Genomic DNA, 23,882 nt, shown 5'->3' on the forward strand with positions numbered 1-23,882 from the left:
ACGCAGGCTCCGAGCGGCCAGGAGCCCAGCCACCACCCCAGCCGCTCGGGGCCTCTGGGCGGCGTGGGAAGGCGGAAAGGCGGCTCCGGGCCGGAAAGAAGGCGGTGCCGGCAGCCAGGGGAAGGAAGGCCCGTTCTTCACAAATCTTCGTGCATCAGGCCTCGAGTCAATAATAATAATAATAATAATAATAATAATAATAAAGATCAGAGACAAGAGCAATCCAGGGCCCCAGGGCTCCGCCCGCCAGGGCAGCACACTGCACTGAGCCCCCAGAGCCCCGCGCTCCCTGACAACTGGACTCTGAGGCGGGGCGACCGCAGGCCCCGTGAGAGCAGACAGCCAGAGCCCTGCAGGAGGCGCGACCGTGGCAGGGACCCCAGCGGCGCCCAGGCACCGGGCAGCACGGCTCCACGGGCTCCCAGGCGCCCGTCCACGCGGGCAGCAGCCTCGCCCGCCCGGGAAGTGAAACTGCTCACGCTGCCCGGTTCCTCTGAAGATGGAAACGCTGACGCCGCAGCTGAGCTTTCCCGGGACGGAAGGACTGACTGTCCAGGAACGTTCGCACACATTCCTCCCCACGCGAGAGACGCAGGACGCCCCCCTCACCCACAGCCCCTCGGGCAGAGCCCTCGCCGGTGTGGCTCCGCGGACAGAGCGTCGGCCTTCGGACGAAAGGGTCCCCCGGGTCCGATCCCGGTCAAGGGCACAGGCCCGGGGGGGGGGGGGGCAGGCTCCCCCGGAAAGCTGTGTGTCTGACTCAGCAGGTGTGGGGCGGGGCGTTCCAAGCCTTATTGAACATTCTAGAACATTGCGGCATTCTTTTTTTCTTTTTTAAATATATCTTTATTGATCTCAGAGAGGAAGGGAGAGGGGGAGAGAGAGAAACGTCATTGATGAGAGAAAATCACAGACTGGCTGCCTCCTGCAGGCCCCCTACTGGGGACCGAGCCCACTACCCGAGCACGTGCCCTGACTGGGAGTCAAGCCCTAACCTCCTGGTTCATAGGTCCACGCTCAACCGCTGAGCCACGCCGGCCGGGCAGATATTTTACGGGGGCGGAGAAGGGTGCTTTTTAAAACTCTGAACACATAAAACAACAACTAGTAAATACCGACAGCACTTATAATTACACGGCATTTTCTCTCTGGGCCTAATCTGATGTTTCACAACTCCCGCTGTGAGTGGTCCAGAGAAATGTCATTACCCCCATTTTACAGACAGGAAAATTGGAGCTTGGGGAGTCTTAAAGGCATTTTCCCAAGAGGAGACAACCCCGCGCTGGGAAAGTCCACTATTCGGCTCGGCGGCGGCCCCGTCTCTCATCGGGAGCCGGACGGTGTTGGCCGTTCCCAGCGACAGCCCCTTGCAGCCCTAAAATTCTAGAGCAAAGCGGGGTCGACGTGTTCTCCCCGACACGGCGGCGCCGGGCGCTGGCGTGTACACAAACTCCGCGCGTGACAGACGGCCGCCTTTTTTTACGTTCTGCTCGTCGGGCCGAGAAGAGCTGTTTCTGCGCTCGACGGACGGACCGTTCCCTCTCCTCCCGCTTCCACGTCCCCGCGGCGGCGTGTTGCTACAACAGCTACCGCTCTCGGGGTGCCCGCCTCCAGCAGATCCTCGCTTCACAGAGCGCTGCACGCCTGCTGGAGGCCCGGAGCGGAGACATCAGCGCAGCCGTTGGCTACGGCGAAGGCGAGCTCGCTGCCAGCGGCGGGTGTCAAAATGTAGGGTGGGAGGGTGTGCGTCCCCAGAAAAAAAAATGCATGCACACCGTGACAGCTGGCAGCGCGCTCCTGAGAACGAATCCCGTTTCATGCACACGGCCTCGGTAAGATCGTTCCAAGCGTGTGTGTCGTTTTTTTGGGGGGACACCCTGTAAGTGAGCGCCGACAAAAAGGGAAGGAAGGAAACGTCGCTGTGAAGAAACTCTCTGGTGACGAGTGTCCAGCGTAATTTCCTCCCCACCCTCCCCACCCGCCCTGCCGCAGAGGGTTCCTCCTCTGACCTGAGTGACCCTTCTCTCTCTACTGTCCTGTGGTGGGCACGTGACCAGCTACGGTCTGCAAGCCAAAGAGAGAAGTTCATTCATTACCTGCCATGGGCACCTGAGCGCACTGGGCCTGGGGCCCCCACACTCCCCCCCGCCCAACGTTCTGAGGCTGCCCTGAGGGGCGGGGGGGGGGGGGACACACTTGACTAATGCTTGTGTTTTTAGAGAAAAAGGTCATCTTTCTAAAGTGTTTCCATAGACCCTGGCCAGTGTTGCTCAGTGGGTAGAGCGTCAGCCTGTGGACTGCAGGGTCCCGGGTTCGATTCCCGGTCAGGGCACAGGCCCGGGTTGTGGGCTCCATCCCCAGTAGGGGGCGTGCAGGAGGCAGCCGATCCATGATTCTCCCGCATCATTTATGTTTCTAACTCTCTCTCTCCCTTCCTCTCTGACATCAGTAAAAACATGTTTAAAAAAAAGAAAGAATAATTTCCTCTATTAAGTTTAAGGGGGCACTATCCCAATCCGGTGAGATCCTGCTTCCTGGAGATTGTGGAATAAACTCACAAGAATTCTTTAAAAAGATTAAAAATTAGAAACTCTAACGGGCTCCCACGGGTCGCTTTCTCTACGCAGCGTGTCCTCCGCTGTGTCACCTGTCACCCACGCGGGAGGCGGTCCACCCCTCAGGGAGCCCGTATCTCCCTGGCTTCTCCCGGGCGCCCACCCTCCCCTCGCTGGGTGCGCAGGGTGCCCACCCTCCCCTCGCTGGGTGCGCAGGGCGCCCACCCTCCCGCGGCGGCGTGCAGGCCACGGAGTAAGAAAAGCAACCTGTTTACCGGGCAGCCTCAGGCGTGGCTCGTGCCGGCCGGTCCCCCGCCCTCCCGCCCGCACCCAGCGGCCAGCGCCCACCCTGGGGTGCCAGCCTGGGCTTGGCTGCACCGCGACACACACACCCCCAGCTCCCACCACGTGCAGGTGAGTGGGACCCGGGGACTGGACCCCCAGGACTGGACAGGGAGCGGGGCGACGAGTCCCCACGCTGGGGCGCTGACATCCCGCAGAGAAGGGCTGCGTGACGGGGTGACTCCGGGGCAGCAATCAGCTGGGGAGGGAGGGCAGAGCGCGGCTCACAAAGGGGTTCAGGGCCGCGACCCCCCCCTGGGACCCCACCAAGCCCGGTTTCCCCAGATGTCGAAGCGCTGCGCCTCGGCCGTCGGAGCGTCCCGAACACAGTGGACACAGCGCCCCCCGCGGTTCCGCACCGCGCGCCCCCCACGATCCCGCATCGCGACCCGGCGAAACAGCACCCCAACCTTCCCCGATCCCCCCCACCCCCGCCCAGCCGGGCGGAGTCTCCGCGCCCCCCGCAGGCCCCGCCCACCCCGCCCCGCCCGGCCTGAACCGCTATCCGCCCGCTCCCCCACCCGCCACTCACCGCCGTCAGGTCCGGCAGCCGGTCCCGCATCCCCGCGGGCCGGGCGCCGCGCCCCGCCGCTCAGGCCTGCCCCGCGCCTTCGCCGCTTCAGCCCGCCGGTCGCCCGGCTCCGCGCCGCGCCCGCCCGCCGCCTCCCCTCCCGCCGGCGCTGCCACGGCAACCGCGCCCGCGCGCTCTGCGCATGCCCAGCCCGCGCCGCGCCCGGCCCGCGCAGCCTGCGGGAGCTTTCCTGCGGGAATGCTGCGGCGGAGGGGCGGGGCCTGAGAGAGGGGCGGGGCCTGAGGGAGGGCGTGGCCTGCTGGGGCAGGAGCAACAGGGGCTAACGGAGGAGGGGGAAGGGCCCGCTGGGGAAGGGGCGGGGCCTGTGGAGGGCGGGGCCTGCTGGGGAAGGGAGCAACAGGGGCTAACGGAGGAGGGGGAAGGGCCCGCTGGGGAAGGGGCGGGGCCTGGTGGGGCGGGGCCTGCTGGGGAAGGGGCGGGGCTTTGGGGCAGCGGGGCTGGGGCGGAGCCCAGCGAGTTTGTACTCTGCTCCCCAGCGGAAAAGTGCCCTTTGTCCCCTGTTGGTTTGCTTCCGTGTTTGTGCTTTCCCACTCATCTTCTTAGAAAACAGGGACCAAGTGGATGACGAAGGCAGCGAGGCGATGGAGATGAGCGGGGTGCCGCTCTGCGTGCACGTCCCCGGCACTGGCCTCGTCCAGAAAGGGGAAGAGGGCAAGCGATGCCCGCCAGGCTGAAGGGACAGGAAGTGAAGGGATGGGACTGCATGGCCCGCGGTGGGAGCAGGCAGCGTCCCCGTCTCTGACCTGTGAGGCCGGCGGTTCGGATGCCAAAGAGAAGCCTTAAAGGGCTCCGTTTAAGGGAGAAGGTGAGACTAGCACAATTACACATTCAGAGAGCGAGGGGCCACATTCACGGCTCTCATTACAATTTTCTATTTGATTATTCCTTGTTCATCTCTTACCGGCCTAATTTATAAATGATGCTGCATCCTAGGTAAATATAGGTATAGGGAAAAAAAACACAGTACGAAACGTACAAACATTAAAGATGGAGCCAGATTCATGATCTGGAAACAGCTTCATGAGGTCGCATGCTGTAGCATAGTCTCCTACGGCTGTTGTAATAAGTCAGCACAAAGCCGGTGCCTTCACACCACACGGGTCCCCCACCGATAAGGAGAGACCCCAGGGCCCTGGCCGGTGTGGCTCAGTGGATAGAGCGTCGGCCTGCGGACTGAAGGGTCCCGGGTTCGATTCCGGTCAAGGGCATGTCCCTTGGTTTTGGGCACATCCCCAGAAGGAGGTGTGCAGGAGGCAGCTGATCGGTGATTCTCTCATCGATGTTTCCAACTCTCTGTCCCTCTCCCTTCCTCTCTGTAAAAAAAAAAATCAATAAAATATATTTTAAAAAACAAAAAAAGCACCAGTAATTTCAAAAAAAAATTTTTTTTAAAAAAAAGGAGGGACCCCAGGGGTTTCTGTCCAGCACATAGGACCCCTTTCATAAACGTGCTGGACGAACGAGGTTACCCGTGGTGAACACCGCGTCCTTCCTCGGCAGAATGAGTACCTTCTCTCGGGTACGTGACTGGCTTTGGTTTACAAGTGCCCGCCTGTGTACACAAAGCTCTCACAGCCTCCCGTGACCCCTGCGAGGAGGCCGCGGCCCACACCCACCGCTGGGAAACCTGTAGCCAACGGTGTCAAACAGCTCACCCAGAGGGACACTCCCGGCCAGCAGCACCGCTGGGGTTGGGGCCTCCCAAGGTGCTGGCCTATTTTAAAATTCTGTGGTTCTCATTTATTTTATTACTTTAAATATATATATATATATATATATATAGAGAGAGAGAGAGAGAGAGAGAGAGAGAGAGAGTTCAGAGAGGGAGGGAGAGGGAGAGAGAGAAATATCAGACCTAGCCTGTTTGGCCCATGGATAGAGCGTCAGCCCTGGGACTGAAGGGTTCTGGGTTCGATTCCGGTCAAGGGCACTTACCTCCATTGTAGGCTTGATCCCTGGCCCTGGCCGGGGCTTGTGCTGGAGGCAACCAATGGATGTGTCTCTATCACATCGATGTTTCTCTCTGTCTCTCCCCCTCCCTTTCACTCTCTCTAAAAATCATGGGAAAATATCCTCGGGTGAGGATGAACGACGAAAAAAACATCAATGATGAGAGAAAATCATGGATCGGCTGCCTTCTGCACACCCCACACTGGGGATCGTGCCCTGACCGGGAATCGAACCGTGCCCTCCTGGTTCTTTGGTCGACACGCAACCACTGAGCCACACCAGCTGGGCATCATTTAATGTATTTTTTTAAAGTATATTTTATTGATTTTTTACAGAGAGGAAGGGAGAGGGATAGAGAGCTAGAAACATCGATGAGAGAGAAACATCGATCAGTTGCCTCCTGCACACCCCCCACTGGGGATGTGCCCGCAACCAAGGTACATGCCCTTGACCGGAATCGAACCTGGGACCCTTGAGTCCCCAGGCCGACGCTCTATCCACTGAACCAAACCAGTTTCGGCTTAATGTATTTTTCTTGCATGTAAAGTAATAGTAGGGGGATTTTAAGAGTCCGTTTCAATTCAGACCCCCGAAGAACTGACAGTGGTTGTCTGTTAGCCACAGGCGTGCTTGATCGTCAGTTGAAGACCTGGTTAGATTTCACCTTTTCTTCTGATCCTGCATCCAGAAGGTAAATTTAAATGGGGATGAAGCAGCTACGGTCTTTGGAGATACAGTAGACTCTTTTAACTTATTATTATGCTAACCCAGTGGTCACAAACTCATTAGCCAACAGAGCCAGATATCAACAGGACAACGATTGAAATTTCTTTTGAGAGCCAAACTTTTTAAACTTAAACTTCTTCTAACGCCACTTCTTCAAAATAGACTCGCCCAGGCCGTGGTATTTTGTGGAAGAGCCACATTCAAGGGGCCAAAGAGCCGCATGTGGCTCGTGAGCCGCAGTTTGCCGACCACGATGCTAAGCTAAGAAACAGGCTACCCCTTTTTTTGTGTTTTTGTTTTTAATTTTTTTTTGTTTGTTTATTGATTTCAGAGAGGAAGGGAGAGGGAGAGAGAGATAGAAACATCCCTGATGAGAGAGAATCATGGATCAGCCGCCTCCTGCATGCCCCCTACTGGGGATCGAGCCCACAACCTGGGCCTGTGCCCTGACCGGGAATCGAACCCTGACCTCCTGGTTCATAGGTTGATGCTCAACTACCGAGCCACGCCAACTGGGCTAGGCTACCCCTTTTATTTATTATTATTATTATTATTATTATTATTTTTTTTTTTTTAATCCTCACCCAAGGATATGTGAATGGAAACAGGACGAGATCCTTCTCACCTACGACTGGTGACCTTCAGCACCCTTGTCATCCAAGAAAAAAGGCCTTGAAATGCTGCCATTAGCCCGGCCGGCGTGGCTCAGTGGTTGAGCATCGACCTACGAACCTGAGGTCATGGTTTGATTCCCAGCCAGGGCACATGCCCTGGTTTCAGGCTCGATCCCCAGTGGGGGGCATGCAGGAGGCAGCGATCCATGATTCTCTCTTATCACTGATGTTTCTCTCTCTCTCTCCCTCTTCATCCTCCCTGAAATCAATAAAAACACGTGTGGTTGTTTTTTAAAGCTGACTATGAGGGTCAGGAGGGTGGTGTCCTTCTAGGAGGAGGAGGTTAGGACACAGACACGCAGAGGGATGACCACGTGGAGACACGGGGGAACCCCAGGCGGTGTCAGAGGAGTCCGTGGGAGCGATGCCTCTCCACCCGCCATATCAGGGGCTCGGAGACCAGCCCGGGACAGTCTCCCCAGAGCCTCCCAGGAGCGCCGGGCCTTGCCAACACCGTGATGGGGGAACCCCGGGACGGGGGCAGAGGGCATTTCTGCTATTTTAGGGCACCTGCTTCGTGGTATTCTGTGACGGCGGCCCCGGAAAGTCAATACACCCTGTAGTTACCTTATAAATAGCGCGGTGAGGTCGTGTTGGCGATGACTATGTCGTACAAGAGTCGGTTCATTCAGAGCAGGCATTTAAAATGTACCGCAATGTTGCTGAAACCGGTTTGGCTCAGTGGATAGAGCGTCGGCCTGGGGACTCAAGGGTCCCGGGTTCGATTCCGGTCAAGGGCATGTGCCTTGGTTTCGGGCACATCCCCAGTGGGGGGTGTGCAGGAGGCAGCTGATCGATGTTTCTCTCTCATCGATGTTTCTAACTCTCTATCCCTCTCTCTTCCTCTCTGTAAAAAATCAATAAAAAAAATATTAAGCCCTAGCCGGTTTGGCTCAGTGGATGAAGCGTCGGCCTGCGGACTCAAGGGTCCCGGGTTCGATTCCGGTCAAGGGCATGTACCTTTGTTGCGGGCACACACCCAGTAGGGAGTGTGCAGGAGGCAACTGATCGATGTTTCTCTGTCATCGATGTTTCTAACTCTCTATCCCTCTCCCTTCCTCTCTGTAAAAAATCAATAAAATATATTTCAAAAAAATAAAATAAAATAAATAAAAAAATATTAAAATGTACCTCAATGTTGAATCCCTGAAAAAAAAAAAAAAATATATATATATATATATATACTGGCATTTCAATATATGTATATACATATACATATCTAAACATATAGTAGAAAATATATACTGTATACTGGAATTTTTCACATATATACTTTAAAATTATGTGTGTGGCTATATATCCATATATAAGTATCTGTATCTGTATATAGGTATGTACTATATAGAGATATAGATACTATCTAGATACTATGCAATGTATGATATAGATACTAGATCCAAATCTATATGTAAATATGCAGATGTCTAGACATAGATAGATAGAGTGTCCCAGGCCTGTCTCAACCTCTGGGACGTCCTGTTATGCCCTGTTACAGGCTTCTGTGTCCTTACGACCTCCTCCATCCTCTCTTCTCAGACCAGGCTCTCCTGAAGTGACCCGTACGGGACGCAGAATGAACGTCTCTTTCTTTCTTTTTTTTAAATGGAACGCTTCAAGAATTTGCGTGTCATCCTTGCGCAGGGGCTATGCTAACCTTCTCTGTATCGTTCCAATTTTAGTATATGTGCTGCCGAAGCAAGCACTGAACGTCTCTTTCAGAGAAAGCGTCTGTCCCACCCCAACGGCCAGCAGTCCGCTTCTCAAGTTCCTCTTGCTAGAGAGAAGCACCCTGTTCTTCATACCAGGGCCCCTCCCCGCGCCCTCCTGCCAACGCCCGTGTGTCTACACAGGCACAGCCCAGACGTGAGCCCCGCCCACCCCTCTGAGCGCCCTCTCCAGCCACAGGGCTCCAGGCCAGGCCTCCTCCCGGGGGTTCTCGCCCCTCGGCCTTGTGTGGGGCCCCACCCCTCCCCTCCAGCAGGTCTTTGGGAAGGCCCGCAGGTCACCCCACCTCACTGTCACCCGTCCTCTGACCTCCCGCGTCCTCGCCTCTTCCTCACCTGCTGTGTCGTTCATTCACCACAGCGACCATCGATCATCGCTGTCTCAGACCTCTCCTGTCCCTGCCACGCCTCCTTCCCGTCTCTTCCTTCCGGGATGAAAGCTCCCTGAGGCCAGGCCTGTCCGTCACTGCCCCCCCCCCCCCCCCCGCCCCCGCGATGATATAAAGCTATGGCCACGCCTTTCAGGAACTCGCTTTTCTCCACATCATCCTTTCGAGATCTGGCGACCCCTGCGATGCAGATGAACTTGACCCCTTCTAAATGCTGGCCCCCTGGCGTGGCTCAGTGGTTGAGCGTCCACCTATGAACCAGGAGGTCACGGTTCAATTCCCGGTCAGGGCACATGTCCTGGGTGCCGGCTGGATCCCCAACGTGGGGCGAGCAGGAGGCAGCCCATCCATGATTCTCTCTCATCACTGATGTTTCTATCTCTCTCTCCCTCTCCCTTCCTCTCTGAAGTCAATAAAAATAATATATATATATATATATATATATTTTTTTTAATGCTGTACAGGAATCCGTAGAATAGCTAGCTATACCATAGTTTGCTGATGCATTTTCCCAATTGGACACTCGCGGAGGTTCCGCTTATTGCTATTATGTCACAGTGAGCACTGTGATCCGTCTCCATGTGCTAAACTCCAGGGCATCTCCCTAGAAATGAACATGCAGGGGTATGAACGCAGCACCTGTGTGTTTGATTCGTTCCCGCTGTCCCGGAGGCGGGACCAATGTATGCGCCCGCCACCCGCAGGCGGGTCTGCGGGGAGTTTCCCTCCGTCCTTGGGGCCCTGGCCCCCAGTCCCCAGCGGGCAGACTCCCAGGCGTGTTGGGCCCAACCTGCGTCACCGGGTTCCCAGCAGACCTGCCTGCGAGTGCGCCGGGGCCTCCTGGCGGGGCCCTCGGTCACCTGGGTTCTCCTGCTACGGGCCAGTCCCCGGGGCCTCGGAGGCCCGTTGCTGGGAAGGGACACCTGGATGCTTGCTTGGGGGGGGCGGGGGGGGGCTAGACATCAGTTAAAACACAGTGGCCGCCCGTCCGGCGTGGCTCGGGTTGAGTGTCATCCTATGAACCAGGAGGTCACGCACGGTTTGATTCCTGGTCAGGGTCCATGCCCAGGTTGGGGGCCCAGTGTGGGGTGTGCAGGAGGCAGCCGGTCCATGATTCTCATCATGGATGTTTCTATCTCTCCCTCTCTGAAATCAGTAAAAATATATTTAAAAAAAAATTTTTCTTTTAAACCCCAAAACTAAAAACACTGTGGCTGTCCCTACAAATGCCAAAACCAGCCTTAGACTCGGGAGCGTGGAGGACTCCGTTCGGCCCACTTTGCTGAAAGTGACTCAAAGCTCATCTCATTTTCTCAACTGACCACCCCTGGGAGGGGGGCATCCCAGTGTTCAGGTAAAAAAACAAAACAAAACAAAACAAAAAAACTGTAAAGAATTTTGAGTTTATTTGAGCCAAACTGTCTTAGATGCAGAAAGACAACAGGCTCCGGAAAGATCCGAAGTCGTTCTTTGTAGGGAAAATACTGCCCCGGGACAGGACTGCCCACTGTAAACCGCTTTTAGGTAAATGTTTAATTCCAGGCCATCCCTTGAGGTTGCGTTAGGTCTGAGTCTGCAAAACCGCCAGGCAGGCCTTCCCTGAGCCCCCAGGTCAGCACGTGGCCTTTTTTCCCCTTTTTGGTGCACGGCCGGAGCAAGGGGCTGCTCAGTGCAGGCTCCTGTCCGGGCCCCACAGCCTTCGGCCCAGAGCCGGGAACCTCAATACTCATGAGCTGCATCCGGGTTCGCCACGAGGATGAGCTGCGCGGGGTGCAAACACGCAAACTCATCACCCCGTTGGCAGGAAACGCTTTGTACCCGCCCCCCCACCCCCCGCCAAGGTCCGGAGGGAGACCCAGGGGCAGGGATCGGGGGCCGCACCCCAGCCAGGGCGCCGGAGGGGGCTGCCGTGCCCGCGTCCGTGCGGGAGGCCCGGGGTCTTTGTGTGGGACGCCGCCCGCGTTTCCCGCCCGAGCGGCCCGGGGCCGACCCCTCCCCGCTCTGTGACCGCAGCGGCCCGAGGGCGCGCCGCCTCCCGACGGCGCATGCGCGCGCGCGGGGAACCCGCCCTCGCGGAGGGCGCACGTGGCTCGCCGGCAGCCGTGCGCGTGCGCGCCGGCAGACGGGTGCGGCCGGCGGCGTGCGTGCGCGCGCGCGCGCCCAGGCCACGTGGGAGCGGCGCCGCGCCGTTGCCCCGCCTCCTTCGGCGCGCGCCGGCGTCGGCTGCGTCTCCGGGCATTTGAATCGCGCTTCCGCCATCTTTCCAGCTCTCAGTCAGTCGGCCCGGGAGACGGTTCTGGAAGGTATCGGCGGCGGCGGGGCCGGGCCGGGGGCCGAGGACGGGGACCGGGGCCGAGAGCGGGGCCGGGGCGTCGCGGCGGCGGCGGCCAGGAGCGGGCGGTTACTGCGGGCCCAGGCGGCGGGCGGGCGGGCGGGCGGGCGCGGGCTCCTCTCCCTCCCGGTGGCGGAGGCCGCGGGGCCGGGGTCCCAGCGCGGGGGGCCGGGGAGGACGGCCGGGCGGTGGGTCGCACCGGAGGGCCCGGGAGGAGCGGGCAGAGGGGCGCCGAGGCCCGGCCGGCCGCCCGCGTGACCAGGCGCTTTCCGCGGTCCGGCCTCCGAGCGGCTCCCGGGCGGGCGGGCGGGCGCGCGGCCAGCCCGGCGCTGAATGAGCGGGCGGGGACCCGCCGCCATTGCGCGCCCTCGTGCCGCCGCCGCCCTGCCCGCCCGCGCGGGGCCCGGGGCGCGGGCCGCCGGCCTTTGTGGGCGCACGTGGGCCCGCCCGCCATGTGCGCCCCGGTCGGCGCGCCCGCCCGCCCGCCCGCGCAGGGCCTGACTCTCTTCCTCTCCGCTCTGCAGTGACATCACCATGGCCGCCCAAGGAGAACCCCAAGTTCAGTTCAAAGTATGTCGCCCCCGGGAGCGGGGCCGTCGGCGCCGGACGCGGGGGGTCCGCAGGGGAGGCGGTCCTGGGGCCGCGGGGGGCCCGTCCACGCCGCCTTTGTTAACCGGGTTTCCTGTGGGGCCGCGGGGACCCCTCTAGTGGCCCCCCCAAAAGCCGGAGCCGGGGCCGCTTCCCGGTGGTCCTTTGTAGAAAGTGACCCGATGGGGCAGTTCAAGGGGGGGGGGGTTCCTCCTCCCGGGAAGTGGGGTCCGGGAAGGCGGGGGGATCTGTGTTTTGGGGTGCTTATTTCAAAGAACGCGTTTCCCGGCAGCTTGTACTGGTTGGCGACGGGGGGACTGGGAAAACCACCTTCGTGAAACGCCACCTGACGGGCGAGTTCGAGAAGAAGTATGTCGGTACGTGGGGCGCGGGCCGCGGGGCGGGGGGCCGGGAGGTGGGCGCCCGCGGGCCCCGGGACTGACCTGCACGCCCCGTTTCAGCCACCCTGGGCGTGGAGGTGCACCCGCTCGTGTTCCACACCAACCGAGGGCCCATCAAGTTCAACGTGTGGGACACGGCCGGCCAGGAGAAGTTCGGGGGGCTGCGGGACGGCTACTACATCCAAGGTAGGGCTGGGGGCCCTGGTCCTTCCCTCCGGCGGAGACCCCCTGTCCCGGGGACCGGCCTCCCAGGGAGGGAAGGAGATGCCGCCTCAGGGAGTCGCCCCCTGTGCAGGGGACACGATCCGATACAAGCATTGGGTGTCGGGGCCACTGGGCCCTGGTGAAAAACACGGGTTTGCACGGAGGCTCAGGGTGGTGCAGCGTCAGCGTTTGGAGACCTGGTTTGGTTGGGGTACATGGGGGGTCACCAGTGACCATTTCTCAGCCACTCCGTTCAGGAGCGGCGAACGGGCTGGCCACGCACCGTCCGAGGAGCTAGCGTGCAGGTGGCCAGTGTTGGAAGAGACCGGCTGGTTTCTTTTTAACTGCACTGAATTTTGCAAAAAAAAAATTTCCCCCCAAAATGCTTGGTTTAAACATGGCAAAGGAAGTGGATGTTCATTGTTGAACCAAACAAAACGATGACCAGAGAAGGCTGACCTCTGGGACGTCACTGTGGACGCAGCTGTCCGGAGCCCTTCCGTGCCTTTCGCTGTCCTTGCGCACACCCGGGCTTGTTCTCACGCCATCACGGCTACACGTGCAGGTCCATAGCTAGAGGCTCCGCTGGCTTTTTATTTAATATATTTTATTGATTTTTTACAGAGAGGAAGAGAGAGGGATAGAGAGTTAAAACATCGATGAGAGAGAAACATCGATCAGCTGCCTCTTGCACACCCCCTACTGGGGATGTGCCCGCAACCAAGATACATGTCCTTGACCAGAATCGAACCTGGGACCTTTCAGTCCGCAGGCCGACGCTCTATCCACTGAGCCAAACCGGTTTTGGCATCCGCTGGCTTTTTAAAAAACAGACACAAAACGTCCTATGTACTCAGCCACTGGAGGGCCTTTTAAAGAAGAGGTTTCTAGACCCTCGTAATACAGGGGGAGTTCTCTGGAATGCTGAGGATCATGAATCTACTTTGGATGCTCATGGGATGAGGTGGGAGGATGAGCCATTCAGGGAGAGAGCTTGGGTATGGAAGCGGGTCTTTCATTCCTGACGGCCCTTTCCTGTGGCGCCTGTGGGATCGGTCCCCATCTCTCAGGACAGGAGAGAAGCCAGCATGCGCCCGCTTACACTGCTCACACCTCAGGATGTGCTGTGCGTGTTTTCATGATTTTCGCTTTTGTTGCTGATACTTGTTAAATTTTCACTTACCGTACATTTCCTTTCCTCTTGTTAAATTTACATTCCATGTCCTTTATTTTTAGTGTTCATAGCACAGTAGACTTGCACTGTATATAAGAAAGGCTAAAATGGAATCATTTGGGGGTCTGGAACGGATTAATTGGATTTACGCTATTTCTTATGGGGGGAAATGATTTGGTTTTCGAACAGCCTTCTGGGACAAATTAAGTTTGAGAAACGAGGTCCCGCTGCACACACGTGTTTAGTACAGTGACACCTAGAATGGGAGGCCTCGAAATGGAGAGACACCTAGTTGACCTGGAGTTTGGCCTGAGTCCAGGAGTTCGAATTCATAGTTCCTGTTACTTCTCGTCCGTGTCGACAATTCCTGGGAATGGACTAATCTCTCCAAATCCACCTTCCAGCCCAGTGTGCCATCATCATGTTTGATGTAACCTCGAGAGTCACTTACAAGAACGTGCCAAACTGGCATCGAGATCTGGTGCGCGTGTGTGAGAACATCCCCATCGTCTTGTGTGGCAACAAAGTGGACATCAAGGACAGGAAGGTGAAGGCAAAGTCCATTGTCTTCCACCGAAAGAAGAACCTCCAGGTGCGTGTCCTAAGCTTACGGACCGTGGCCCTTCGGTAAGAGGTACCGTGTCGGTGTAGGTCCGTGACAGGGACTTGTAAATGTGTGGGTCGAAGAACCGTGTCTTTTGGCTTGAACCGTCTCCTAGAATAACCAAGTCGAATTCACTTCTCTTAACAGTACTACGACATTTCTGCCAAAAGCAACTACAACTTTGAGAAGCCCTTCCTCTGGCTTGCTAGGAAACTCATCGGAGACCCGAACTTGGAGTTCGTCGCCATGCCTGCTCTTGCCCCCCCAGAGGTGGTCATGGACCCCGCGCTGGCAGCACAGTACGAGCACGACCTCGAGGTGAGTGGTCCTTCCCGGTGAGCTGTGAGCTCGCCCGCCTGCCGCTGTGTCTGCAGCGTGACATGTCCGTCTCTCTGTCCAGGTTGCTCAGACCACCGCGCTCCCAGACGAGGATGACGACCTGTGAGGGGGAAGCCGGAGCCCAGCGTCAGAAGTCTAGTTTTATAGGCGACTGTCCTGTGATGTCGGTGGTGCCGCGTGTTTGCCACTTTATTACATAGCTAAGCAGAACCTGTGCTTGACCCCGGGATGCTGAGAGATGAATGGGCTTCGAGTGAATGTGGCAGTTAAGATACCTTCACTTTTGGACCTGCATATTTAGCTGTTTGGAACACAGTTGTTTCCTTATTGAGTTTCAACGATAAGAATGCTGCAGTCGCATCACAATACTCAGTGGTGAAACCTTGTTTGTTACTGTCATTCCCATTCCTTTTCGTTTAGAATCAGAATAAAGTTGTATTTCAAATATCTAAGCAAGCGAGCTTATCCCTTGTTTAATAAGCATCTGAAGACCACTAACCAGGAAGATGTGCTGTTGCTGTTGCGAATGCCTTTATTGTTGTCACTTAATTTGGAGTGTCAGTCAGTGTTCCCAGTCTTTATTTTTTGTACATTTGGATCATTTCACACAGATGAAATGACAGGGCCATAGTATTTATTTGGTAAGTGTTGAGAGTTGTAAATATTCCAGTGCCGTCAAACTGTCCTCCACACTGCCTTCTGGCCGCGGTGTCACCCGGGGAAGCGCTTGTTCAGGACGTGGCCGCCGCCAGAGTAAAGGTGGTGCGTGCGGCAGGCACTCTGAGAACCACGGATGCTTCTATTGACGGCCGAGGCCACCACGTGGTAGCACAGCTCAGAGCCGGGTGGAACTGCCAGTGATGGCGGGGCTGCGGGCGGCTGCCTCCGTTAGGAGGGATGGAAATGACCCGTCCACCTGCCTTTGGCTCTGGTGTTGATGTGGATGGAGCTGCGTTCCAGGAGGCGTCCATGTTTGCCCACTGCTTTCAAGTTGCTCCCAAGCTTTAAAGATGCCAAAACGAAGGGTTTCAGTCAGACACACCACAGCTTTAATGCTTGCGTTTTGTGAGCGGTGCGAGGATGTGGACGAGCAGCAGGCAGTCCACGGCGGGGAGAAGCAGATCTTGCTCCTCGGTGACCTTCGGGTGGTTCCGTGAGAAGGAACGGCTCCGTCCTGCCTGGGGTGGCCTGGTGGCCCCGCACTAGAATTGGCTCGTGTGCGGAGGTTCTGCTCCAGTTTTACCAAAGCTCTAGCGGTCCAATGTTTCCTTACACAGGTACCTTAGGAAAGGGAAGAATCACTTAAATGTGCAGAAAAGTAGGATTCAAAGGGTAGAATTGATTAAATTTCACTTAAGATAGAAAACACAGGAGTAGATTCACTTGCATGTTGGAATTGCTGCAGAGCTAGATTCAGTTCAGGACCCGGTGTGAGAGGTTCCCCAAGTCGGGAGGAGCCCTTCCCGGTGCTTCAGTGTGGGGGGTGCTGGATCTTTAAACTGTGGGAGAGTTCACACGTCACTGGGAGGAAATATTGCTGCAAAATACATGGCTTCTCCTTGGCTTGGATTCTCTGAAACACGGTATTTGTGAAACGCTGAGGAGCACAGGTCAGCGTCCCCTTGTGGGGAGCAGCTTTCAGTCCGGGTTGCACGGGTGGGGGTTGGCCTGTGTTCTGCAGGCTGGTGTCTAAGGGGCCGTTGTTACTGAACCCGTAACCTGTTGGAGAAGCCAGCGGGAGGACGCAGTGGAAGGCAGGAGACTTCTGTCCTTTGCTGAGTGCCTCACAATAAAGGAGATTGGACAGCAGGGGGCGCTGTCCTGCGGTGAGGGTGAAATGCTTTTGAAAGCAGCCTTCTCTGTTTAAAGCCCCGATGGACTGGTTTATCAACCTCAAAATGCTGGATTTTCAAAAATAAGGACCAGTTTCCTGGCTGATGGTGGGTACCTGAAGTGACCCCCTTAGTGAGGACTTGTTTCTTTGGTAAAACACGACTGTCAGGAGAAGACAATGATGGCCAATCAGTTTGACTTGTGCCCGTGGGACAAGCCCATCTTCCCTCAGGTTGGGGTCCCCTTTGGCCACGAGGGCAGCATCAGCCCACGCCCCTCCCACACCGGGACCCTCGGGCTGGGAGCTGTGTCCGGAGGAACCGTTTCCTCGGCACCAGAGTCCTCGCCGGCCGTTAAGGGCTGAGTCCACAGAAAGGGGGTCTGGCTGCATCCTGGGCCACCGGCACCCCTTCACCAGCCTTCGTGTTTCTTTTTAAAATTCTAAGGGGAAAGTGGACGTAGAGGTGGAAGGAGCCAGCTGGGCCGCGTGGGCTCAGAATGTGGCTGTGCCGAGGCCTCGGGCTGAGAGTTCGCCCGAGAAGGAGGTGGCTCCGCAGCCTGACCTGGGGGAGCCCGTTTCTCTGGGCCTGGCCTGCCCGTCAGCGCCTCTGCGTTCAGCGCTCACTGGTGTGGCCTGGGCCAGACCCTGCTGTGGACGGCGCTGCCCCCTCAGCCCGGGTGCAGTGGGCCGTGCTGGGCTGTCCCCGCTGAGGTCTCGGCTGCCGTGAGGGTAAGGCCCCGTCTGCTCACTCCTGTCCCCAGGGCTGTTTCCCCTGGGAACGAGGAAGACGGGGGTGTGGGGGTGGTTAGGGTGGGGCTGACCCCATGGGGTGGGGAGGAGCAGGTGAGTTTTACACCACCCACTGTCTCACCCGTTGTGGTGTTCCAGCTCCTTTCTGTCAGGAGTTGGGGGTGGGTCGGGCCAGCAACATGCAGGGGCCGTTCCCCAGTTCACGTGGCGCTGTGCGTGCTGCCGGGGCTGACGCTTTAGCGCGGCGAGTCGAAGGAGAACCTTGCGTTCAATGTTTTCAGTTCCTGCCTTTGAGAAGCAGCGTGTAAACCACTCCAGGTGGGGAGTCCTGTGACCTGGACAGTCTGTGCGTCCGTCCTGGGAGCCACGCTGCAGAGATGAGGGGTGACCGAGTCCTTGTGAGGAGGGGACGCAGGAGCTTAGCGCAGCGGCAGGACCTGCCTGACGGCCGGGAAGGGTGGAGGTGGAGAAGGGTTTAGGCGAGGGGACAAGTGGGCGGAGACCCAGACCAGGACGCTGGAGGGGAAGGGGCTCGGGGCGGGTTTCTGGACGCCCACGTGCAGACTTGGGCTCGGCACAGCCGGAGCCCCTCGGGGTCAGAGGGCCCCCAGGGAGCCCAGCCGTGGCCGTCAGGCTGTCCTCCACGCTGCGATGTTCCAGAGACATCTCTTCACCGACCCAGCGGCAAAGACTCGAAGCAGCATCCGCTGTGCTTGCCGGGCACCACCACCTCTTCGAACCCACAGCCTCAGCCACCTTCACTCAGGTTCACGTGACGAGTGAGACGGTTTACCGCGGGCAGTGTCTGTCGGTGAAATGATTCCCACAGCGAGCTGCTCAGCAGTTCACCAGCTCGGTTACTGTTTCGCGTGCACCAGGAACATTTAAAATTACTCTGTAGCCACTGAGTCCCACCAGCCAGGGTGGCATTTTACCATCAGACGAGGAAAAGCAGGGACCTGAAAGGGAGACATGAGGTGAGCCCCTCAAACAGGCCAGCTGTGCCCTGGCTAGTTTTTCTCAGTGGTTAGGGCGTCAGCCCACAGACTGAAGGGTCAAGGGCACGTGCCTCAGTTGCAGGTTCGATCCCCAGCCCCGCTCGGGGTGTGTGAGGGAGGCAACCAAGAGATGCTTCCCTCTCATCCATGTTTCTCTCTCCCACTCTGTCCCTCTATTCCTCTCAAAAAAAAAAAAAAAAATCAGTGGAAGAATATCCTCTGGTGAGGATTTAAAAAAATATGCCAGCCTGGCCAGCATGGCTCAGTGGTTGAGCATCAGCCTATGAACCAGGAGGTCACGGTCCCAGTAGGGGCATGCAGGAGGCAGGCGATGGATGGTTCTCATCATTGATGTTTCTCTTCCTTCTGAAATCAATAAAATACCAATAATAAATACTCCAGCTGCTCCCTGGAGAGTGTCCAGCCCAGCAGGCCCCCAAGTTGTGATGGGCTTGGGGTTCAAGGAGCAAAAGCGACTGCAGCGTGCAGGTCGGAGTCCTGGGTCGGAGCCCTCGGGAACAGCACCGTGGTCTCGTCTGGTCCTGGGCCCTGCGTCTGGGGGACCATCCGAGCCAAGGAGCCCCTCGGGAGGCTCAGACCTGTCCGCACCCGGGCCGGGCCCGCTGCCGCCACGGCAGGGGAGGTCCTGGTTTGTGGGCGTGGCGGGCGGGACCCCACGGGGCTGAGACCCAAACGTGGCTCCAATCGCGCCTCAAAGCTTAAAACCAAGACCTGAAGGGATCAGACCGTTTCCAGATAATTCCACGCACCCAGGGCAGAGGCGGAGGGGAAGCCCGCGCCAATCCTGTGCGGGTGGGGATGCTCTACGGCCAATAGAAAACCACCGGCGTGCAGAGGGCAGGACAGCCGCGGCCCATAATGTTCACGTTAATCTGCAAAACCCAACCAGGAACGGCACAGTCAGTAGAAATGCACGTTAAAGCACTACGTTTCTTTTTGTTTTTTAAATATATTTTTATTGATTTCAGAGAGGAAGGGAGAGGGGGAGAGAGAGAAACATCAATGATGAGAATCATGGATCGGCTGCCTCCTGTACGCCCCACACTGGGCATCGAGCCCACAACCCAGGCATGTGCCCTCGACTAGAATTGAACCCAGGACCCTTGAGTCCGCAGGCCAATGATCTATCCACTGAGCCAAACCAGCCAGACTAACAGTTTTTATTTATTTTTTTAATACATTTTATTGATTTTTTACTGAGAGGGATAGTTAGAAACATTGATGAGAGAGAAACATAGATCAGCCGCCTCCTGCACACGCCCCACAGGGGATGTGCCCGAAACCAAGGTACATGCCCTTGACCAGAATCGAACCTGGGACCGTTCAGTCTGAAGGCCGACGCTCTATCCACTGAGCCAAACTGGTTGGGCAACAGTTTATTTTTTTTTAATATATGTTTTTTATTGATTTCAGAGAGGGAGAGAAAGAAACACCAGTAATGAGAGAATCATGGATCGGCTGCCTCCTGCGTGAGCCTGCCACCCGGGCCTGTGCCCTGACCGGGAATCCAGCGGTGACCTGGTTCGTGGGTGGATGGATGCACAACCTCCGAGCACACACTCTGGGCCGTTTGTGTTACACACGTGACCGAGCACCGGCCCGGCCTGCTCCAGCGCACAGGCTCCGGCCCCGGGGGCTCCGTCAGGCGTGATTCCAAGTCCCTCCTGTTCCCTGCGGTGGACCCTTCGCGGTGCTGGTGCAGGGACCCCACCCGCCCTGTTCTCTGTCTCAGAGCCCTAACACGGGTCGTCACTGACGGGGTGATGCCCCCACGAGCCACACGGGGGCGCTCGCGCTCCATGCTGGTGGCCACAGGCTTGCTGGTTGGAATCTGTAAACACTCCCGTTACCACCCCCCCAGGTCACCTCCAAAAGGGGTCACGCACCTGAGGTTATCCCTTGAGTAATAGACGCCTGTTCTGTTTTTAAAAAACAGGTTTTTATGGACTTCAGAGAGGAAGGGAGAGGGAGAGAGAGAAACATCCATGATGAGAGAGAATCACGGATCGGCTGCCTCCTGCACGCCCCCCACTGGGGATCGAGCCCACAACCCGGGCCTGTGCCCTGACGCAATCGAACCCTGACCTCCTGGTTCCTGGGTCGACGCTCAACCCCTGAGCCACGCCGGCCGGGCGAGAGCCCCCTCTTATTCACGAGTGCGGCATGTCCATCCGACAAACGCAGCCGAGCACAGGCCCCGGGGGCCGGGCACCGAGCTGGCGCTGGATCCCCACGCGAGGGCAGCACAGCCGAGGGTGGGAACGGCCTGGCGGGGGCTGCCATGGAATTCTGACACCGTTGTCCAGAGCCCGGGAGACGTGGGACCTCACAGACGGCCGTTCGGGACGGTGGCACCGCGGGAGGGGACCTGCCTCCACCGTGGGTCCCCGGGCCGCCGCGTCCTGCATTAGCGCTGAGCGAGCAGGGGAGCCTTCCCCGCCGGGGGTCGGGGTGGCTGGGGGGGCAGCGGCCGCCCGCCGCGTGGGCCGGGGCCTCGGCCTGTCTCCAGGGCGCTGGCTGGCCGTTCCTGGCTCTGGGACCCTCCCGTCCTCTCCACACGGGGAGGGGTCCTGACGGCGAGAGACCCCGAGGAGAGAGGCAGACCTGAGGCGCAAGGACGGACTGGCACCAGCCAACCTCGGTTGCCAAGGGAACCGTCGGAGCCCGGGCACCGGTCTCAGGCCCCTTGACGACAGGGACGTGTTCGTGTGCAAGCATCGCACGGTGGCTGCGCGGTGGGCACAGCACGGGGCCTGCTGGGCGCGGACACGGCGGGCAGCCCAGGAGGCGTGTTTATTTCTACTTATTTATTTAAATATATTTCACAGAGAGGAAGGGAGAAGGATAGAGAGTTAGAAACATCCATCAGCCGCCTCCTGCACGCCGCCTACTGGGGATGTGCCCGCAACCAAGGTACATGCTCTTGACCGGAATCGAACCCGGGACCCTTCAGTCCGCAGGCCGACGCTCTATCCACTGAGCCAAGCCGGCCAGGGCTTAATTACCGTGGATGTGCAATACTAGAGTCCGTTCAGGAGTCCCGCCCAGCGAGTAGACACTTGTGTGACGTACGAAGCGCGCCCCCCCCCCCCCCCCCCCCCCCGCGCCCGGCCGCGTACGTAGCTATGACAACATGACCGAGCCGTCCCGGGACTGTGTGTACCTGGGCCTGTGTTGTGTGGCGTCAGCTGTCTGTCCGGATTGAGGCCACAGCGCGTGTGAGGAGGTCAACAAGGAGGGGCTGGTCTGGCCGGCCTGGCGTGGGGCCCACAGCGGCTGCGGCCTGTGTCCCCTCTCCTGCTGGGAGGGAGGCCCGTGCGCCTGGGCCCTTGGGAGGGAGCCGGGCCGTGACCTCCGTGGAATTCGGGCCCTCCCTCCGGGCCTTCGCTGCCAACGTGTGTTTTACGGCCAAACAATGACCAGGCCCGGCCGCTCGGCCCGTGTGCTGGATGCACAAGGGGAGGAGGCCTGGCCACGGGCGGGCCTGGGGTGGCGGCCCCGCGGGCGGTGGGAGAGGGCGGCTGCTCGGCTGGGAACGAGGTCTGTGCCATGGCGGCGGGTCAGTCTGGGGCGCGGGCCGCGGACCCACCGGCTTAATGTATTCCATTGATCTCAGAGAGGAAGGGAGAGGGGGAGAGAGAGAAACATCCGTGATGAGAGAGAAGCATGGATCGGCTGCCTCCTGCACGCCCCCTACTGGGGATCGAGCCTGCAACCTGGGACTGTGCCCAGACCGGGAATCGAACCCGGGACCCTTCAGTCCACAGGCCGACGCTCTATCCCAGGCGTCCTCAAACTGCGGCCCGCTGAGGACATTTATACAGCCCGCCGGGTGTTTTTGCCGTTTTGTTTTTTTACTTCAAAATAAGATATGTGCAGTGTGCATAGGAATTTCTTCATAGTTTTGTGTGTTTTTTTTTAAACTATAGTCCAGCCCTCCAACGGTCTGAGGGACAGTGGACTGGCCCCCTGTTTAAAAAGTTTGAGGACCCCCCCCCTGCTCTATCCACTGAGCCACACCGGCCAGGGCTCATCATGGATGCTTTCTATCTCTCCCTCTCCCTTCCTCTCTGAAATCAATAAAAATATATTTAACAATAAATAAATAAATAAAGAGATAACCCACCACCAGTGAAAGGACGCGGCTGGGTCAGCCGCCGGGTTTCCCCACGGGGGGGGGGGGGGGGGCGGAGAGTTTGGGGAAAAGCCGGAGGGCGGGGGAGGGGAGTAACTTGGCCGCGATGGGGGCCGTTCCCAGCATCCCCTCTCTCCCCGATGGCAGGAAAACACAAATAAAAAACGAGGCCGGAGGGCTGCCAGGAGCGGGCTGGGCGGCGGCCGTCTGGCAAAGCGCTCGCCCCGTCCTCACTGCAGGGAGATACGGGGAGCTGCCTCCCACCGCGCCCGCTCTCCCGCGTCTCCAGGAACGCTGCACGCGGGCGGGCGGGAGCCCCGTCAGCCCAGGGCGGGGGCAGCTGCCTGCTAATCGCTCCCGTTATAAATCCACAGGACGCTCAGCGCCGGGAGGGGGTGGGAAACTACCCGGAAGGTTCCACGGAGAAACGGCCTCTTTCCGAGTCCAGTTCTGTTCTCCGGGCGGAGAAGGACCGAGTGACGTCAGGGAACGCCATTCTCCCGCTCAGGGAGACGGGGGGCGGGGGCTGCATGCCCCCAGACCCTCTGCTGCTTTGTAGTCAGGAACCCGGCCGGCGGGGCTCAGTGGCTGAGCGTCGACCTAGGAACCAGGAGGTCAGGGTCCGATTCCCGGTCAGGGCACAGGCCCGGGTTGTGGGCTCCATCCCCAGTGGGGGGCGTGCAGGAGGCAGCCGGTCCATGGTTCTCTCTCCTCATGGATGTTTCTCTCCCTCCCTCTCCCTGCCTCTCGGAGATCAATATGTACGTGTACCCAGATAGGAAATGTGGGGAGACGCACCTGAGGCACGTCCGTGGCCCTGCCCAGCGAGGTGACACGCAGTGGCTCTAACAAAAACGATGTCCTCAGAGGCCGGGGTGGGGCCGGTGATGTCGTCACGCTTTAGGTACCAGAGGTCTGTGACAATCCTCACCCAGGCGGGGTCCTTTTCTGGGTCAAATCCCTTTATTGTTGTTGTTTTAATTTTTTTTTGCTAATCCTCACCCAAGGGTATTTCCTCATTGACTCTTAAAGAGAGTGGGAGGGAGGGAGGAGGGGGAGAGAACGAGAGAGAGAGAGAGAGAGAGAGAGAGAGAGAGAGAGAGAGGGACATCAACTGGTTGCCTCCGCACGCGCCTGACCAGGCCAGGGATCAAACCTGCAACCCAGGCCGGCCGGCGTGGCTCAGTGCTTGAGCGTCGACCTTTGAACCCGGAGGTCAGGGTTCGATTCCCGGTCAGGGCACAGGCCCGGGTTTTGGGCTCCATCCCCAGTGGGGGGGAAGGGCGTGCAGGAGGCAGCTGATCCATGACTCGACTCTCTCTCATCATTGATGTTTCTATCTCTCCCTTTCCATCCCTCTCTGAAATCAATAAAAATGTATTTAAAAAAAAAAACAAACAAACATCTGCGATCCAGGTACCTGCCCTTGACCGGGAATCGAACCCATGACCCTTTGGTGCGTGGGAGAGTCTCTAACCACTGAGCCGCGCTGGCCCGGGCGCCTGGACTTGCTTCTGAGCGGTGGTGGGTGCCGGCGCGTGCCCACCCGG

General features: G+C 58.3%; 2 protein-coding genes across 2 annotated transcripts in view; one reads left to right on the plus strand and one right to left on the minus strand.

Annotated features, from left to right (window-relative positions):
* Window positions 1–3,280, minus strand: part of TMEM132D (transmembrane protein 132D) — a gene marked incomplete at both ends in the record, with an annotated part of 79,195 nt that extends 75,915 nt beyond the window's left edge. The window contains one exon of the mRNA XM_079762937.1: window positions 3,165–3,280. Coding sequence (XP_079619063.1) covers window positions 3,165–3,280 — 116 coding nt within the window. The remainder of the gene's footprint in view (window positions 1–3,164) is intronic.
* A 7,863-nt stretch (window positions 3,281–11,143) lies between these two features.
* Window positions 11,144–15,046, plus strand: RAN (RAN, member RAS oncogene family). Its single transcript, XM_079763271.1, has 7 exons — window positions 11,144–11,255; window positions 11,809–11,854; window positions 12,165–12,249; window positions 12,334–12,459; window positions 14,056–14,243; window positions 14,403–14,573; window positions 14,656–15,046. The coding sequence occupies exons 2-7, from the start codon at window positions 11,819–11,821 to the stop codon at window positions 14,698–14,700; spliced, it is 651 nt and encodes a 216-aa protein (XP_079619397.1). The 5' UTR covers window positions 11,144–11,255; window positions 11,809–11,818; the 3' UTR covers window positions 14,701–15,046.
* The last annotated feature ends 8,836 nt before the right edge of the window (window positions 15,047–23,882 follow it).

Source organism: Cnephaeus nilssonii, assembly GCF_951640355.1.
Source record: "Cnephaeus nilssonii genome assembly, chromosome: 22".
NCBI classification, from domain to species: domain Eukaryota; kingdom Metazoa; phylum Chordata; class Mammalia; order Chiroptera; family Vespertilionidae; genus Cnephaeus; species Cnephaeus nilssonii.

What these genes read in the sequence shown, in the direction of transcription:
- RAN (XM_079763271.1), top strand. Translation starts at nt 11,819, where the DNA reads ATGGCCGCCCAAGGAGAACCCCAAGTTCAGTTCAAA. An exon ending in ACCGAAAGAAGAACCTCCAG is followed by an intron (nt 14,244 to 14,402) that starts GTGCGTGTCCTA and finishes TTCTCTTAACAG; the next exon opens with TACTACGACATTTCTGCCAA. An exon ending in AGTACGAGCACGACCTCGAG is followed by an intron (nt 14,574 to 14,655) that starts GTGAGTGGTCCT and finishes CTCTCTGTCCAG; the next exon opens with GTTGCTCAGACCACCGCGCT.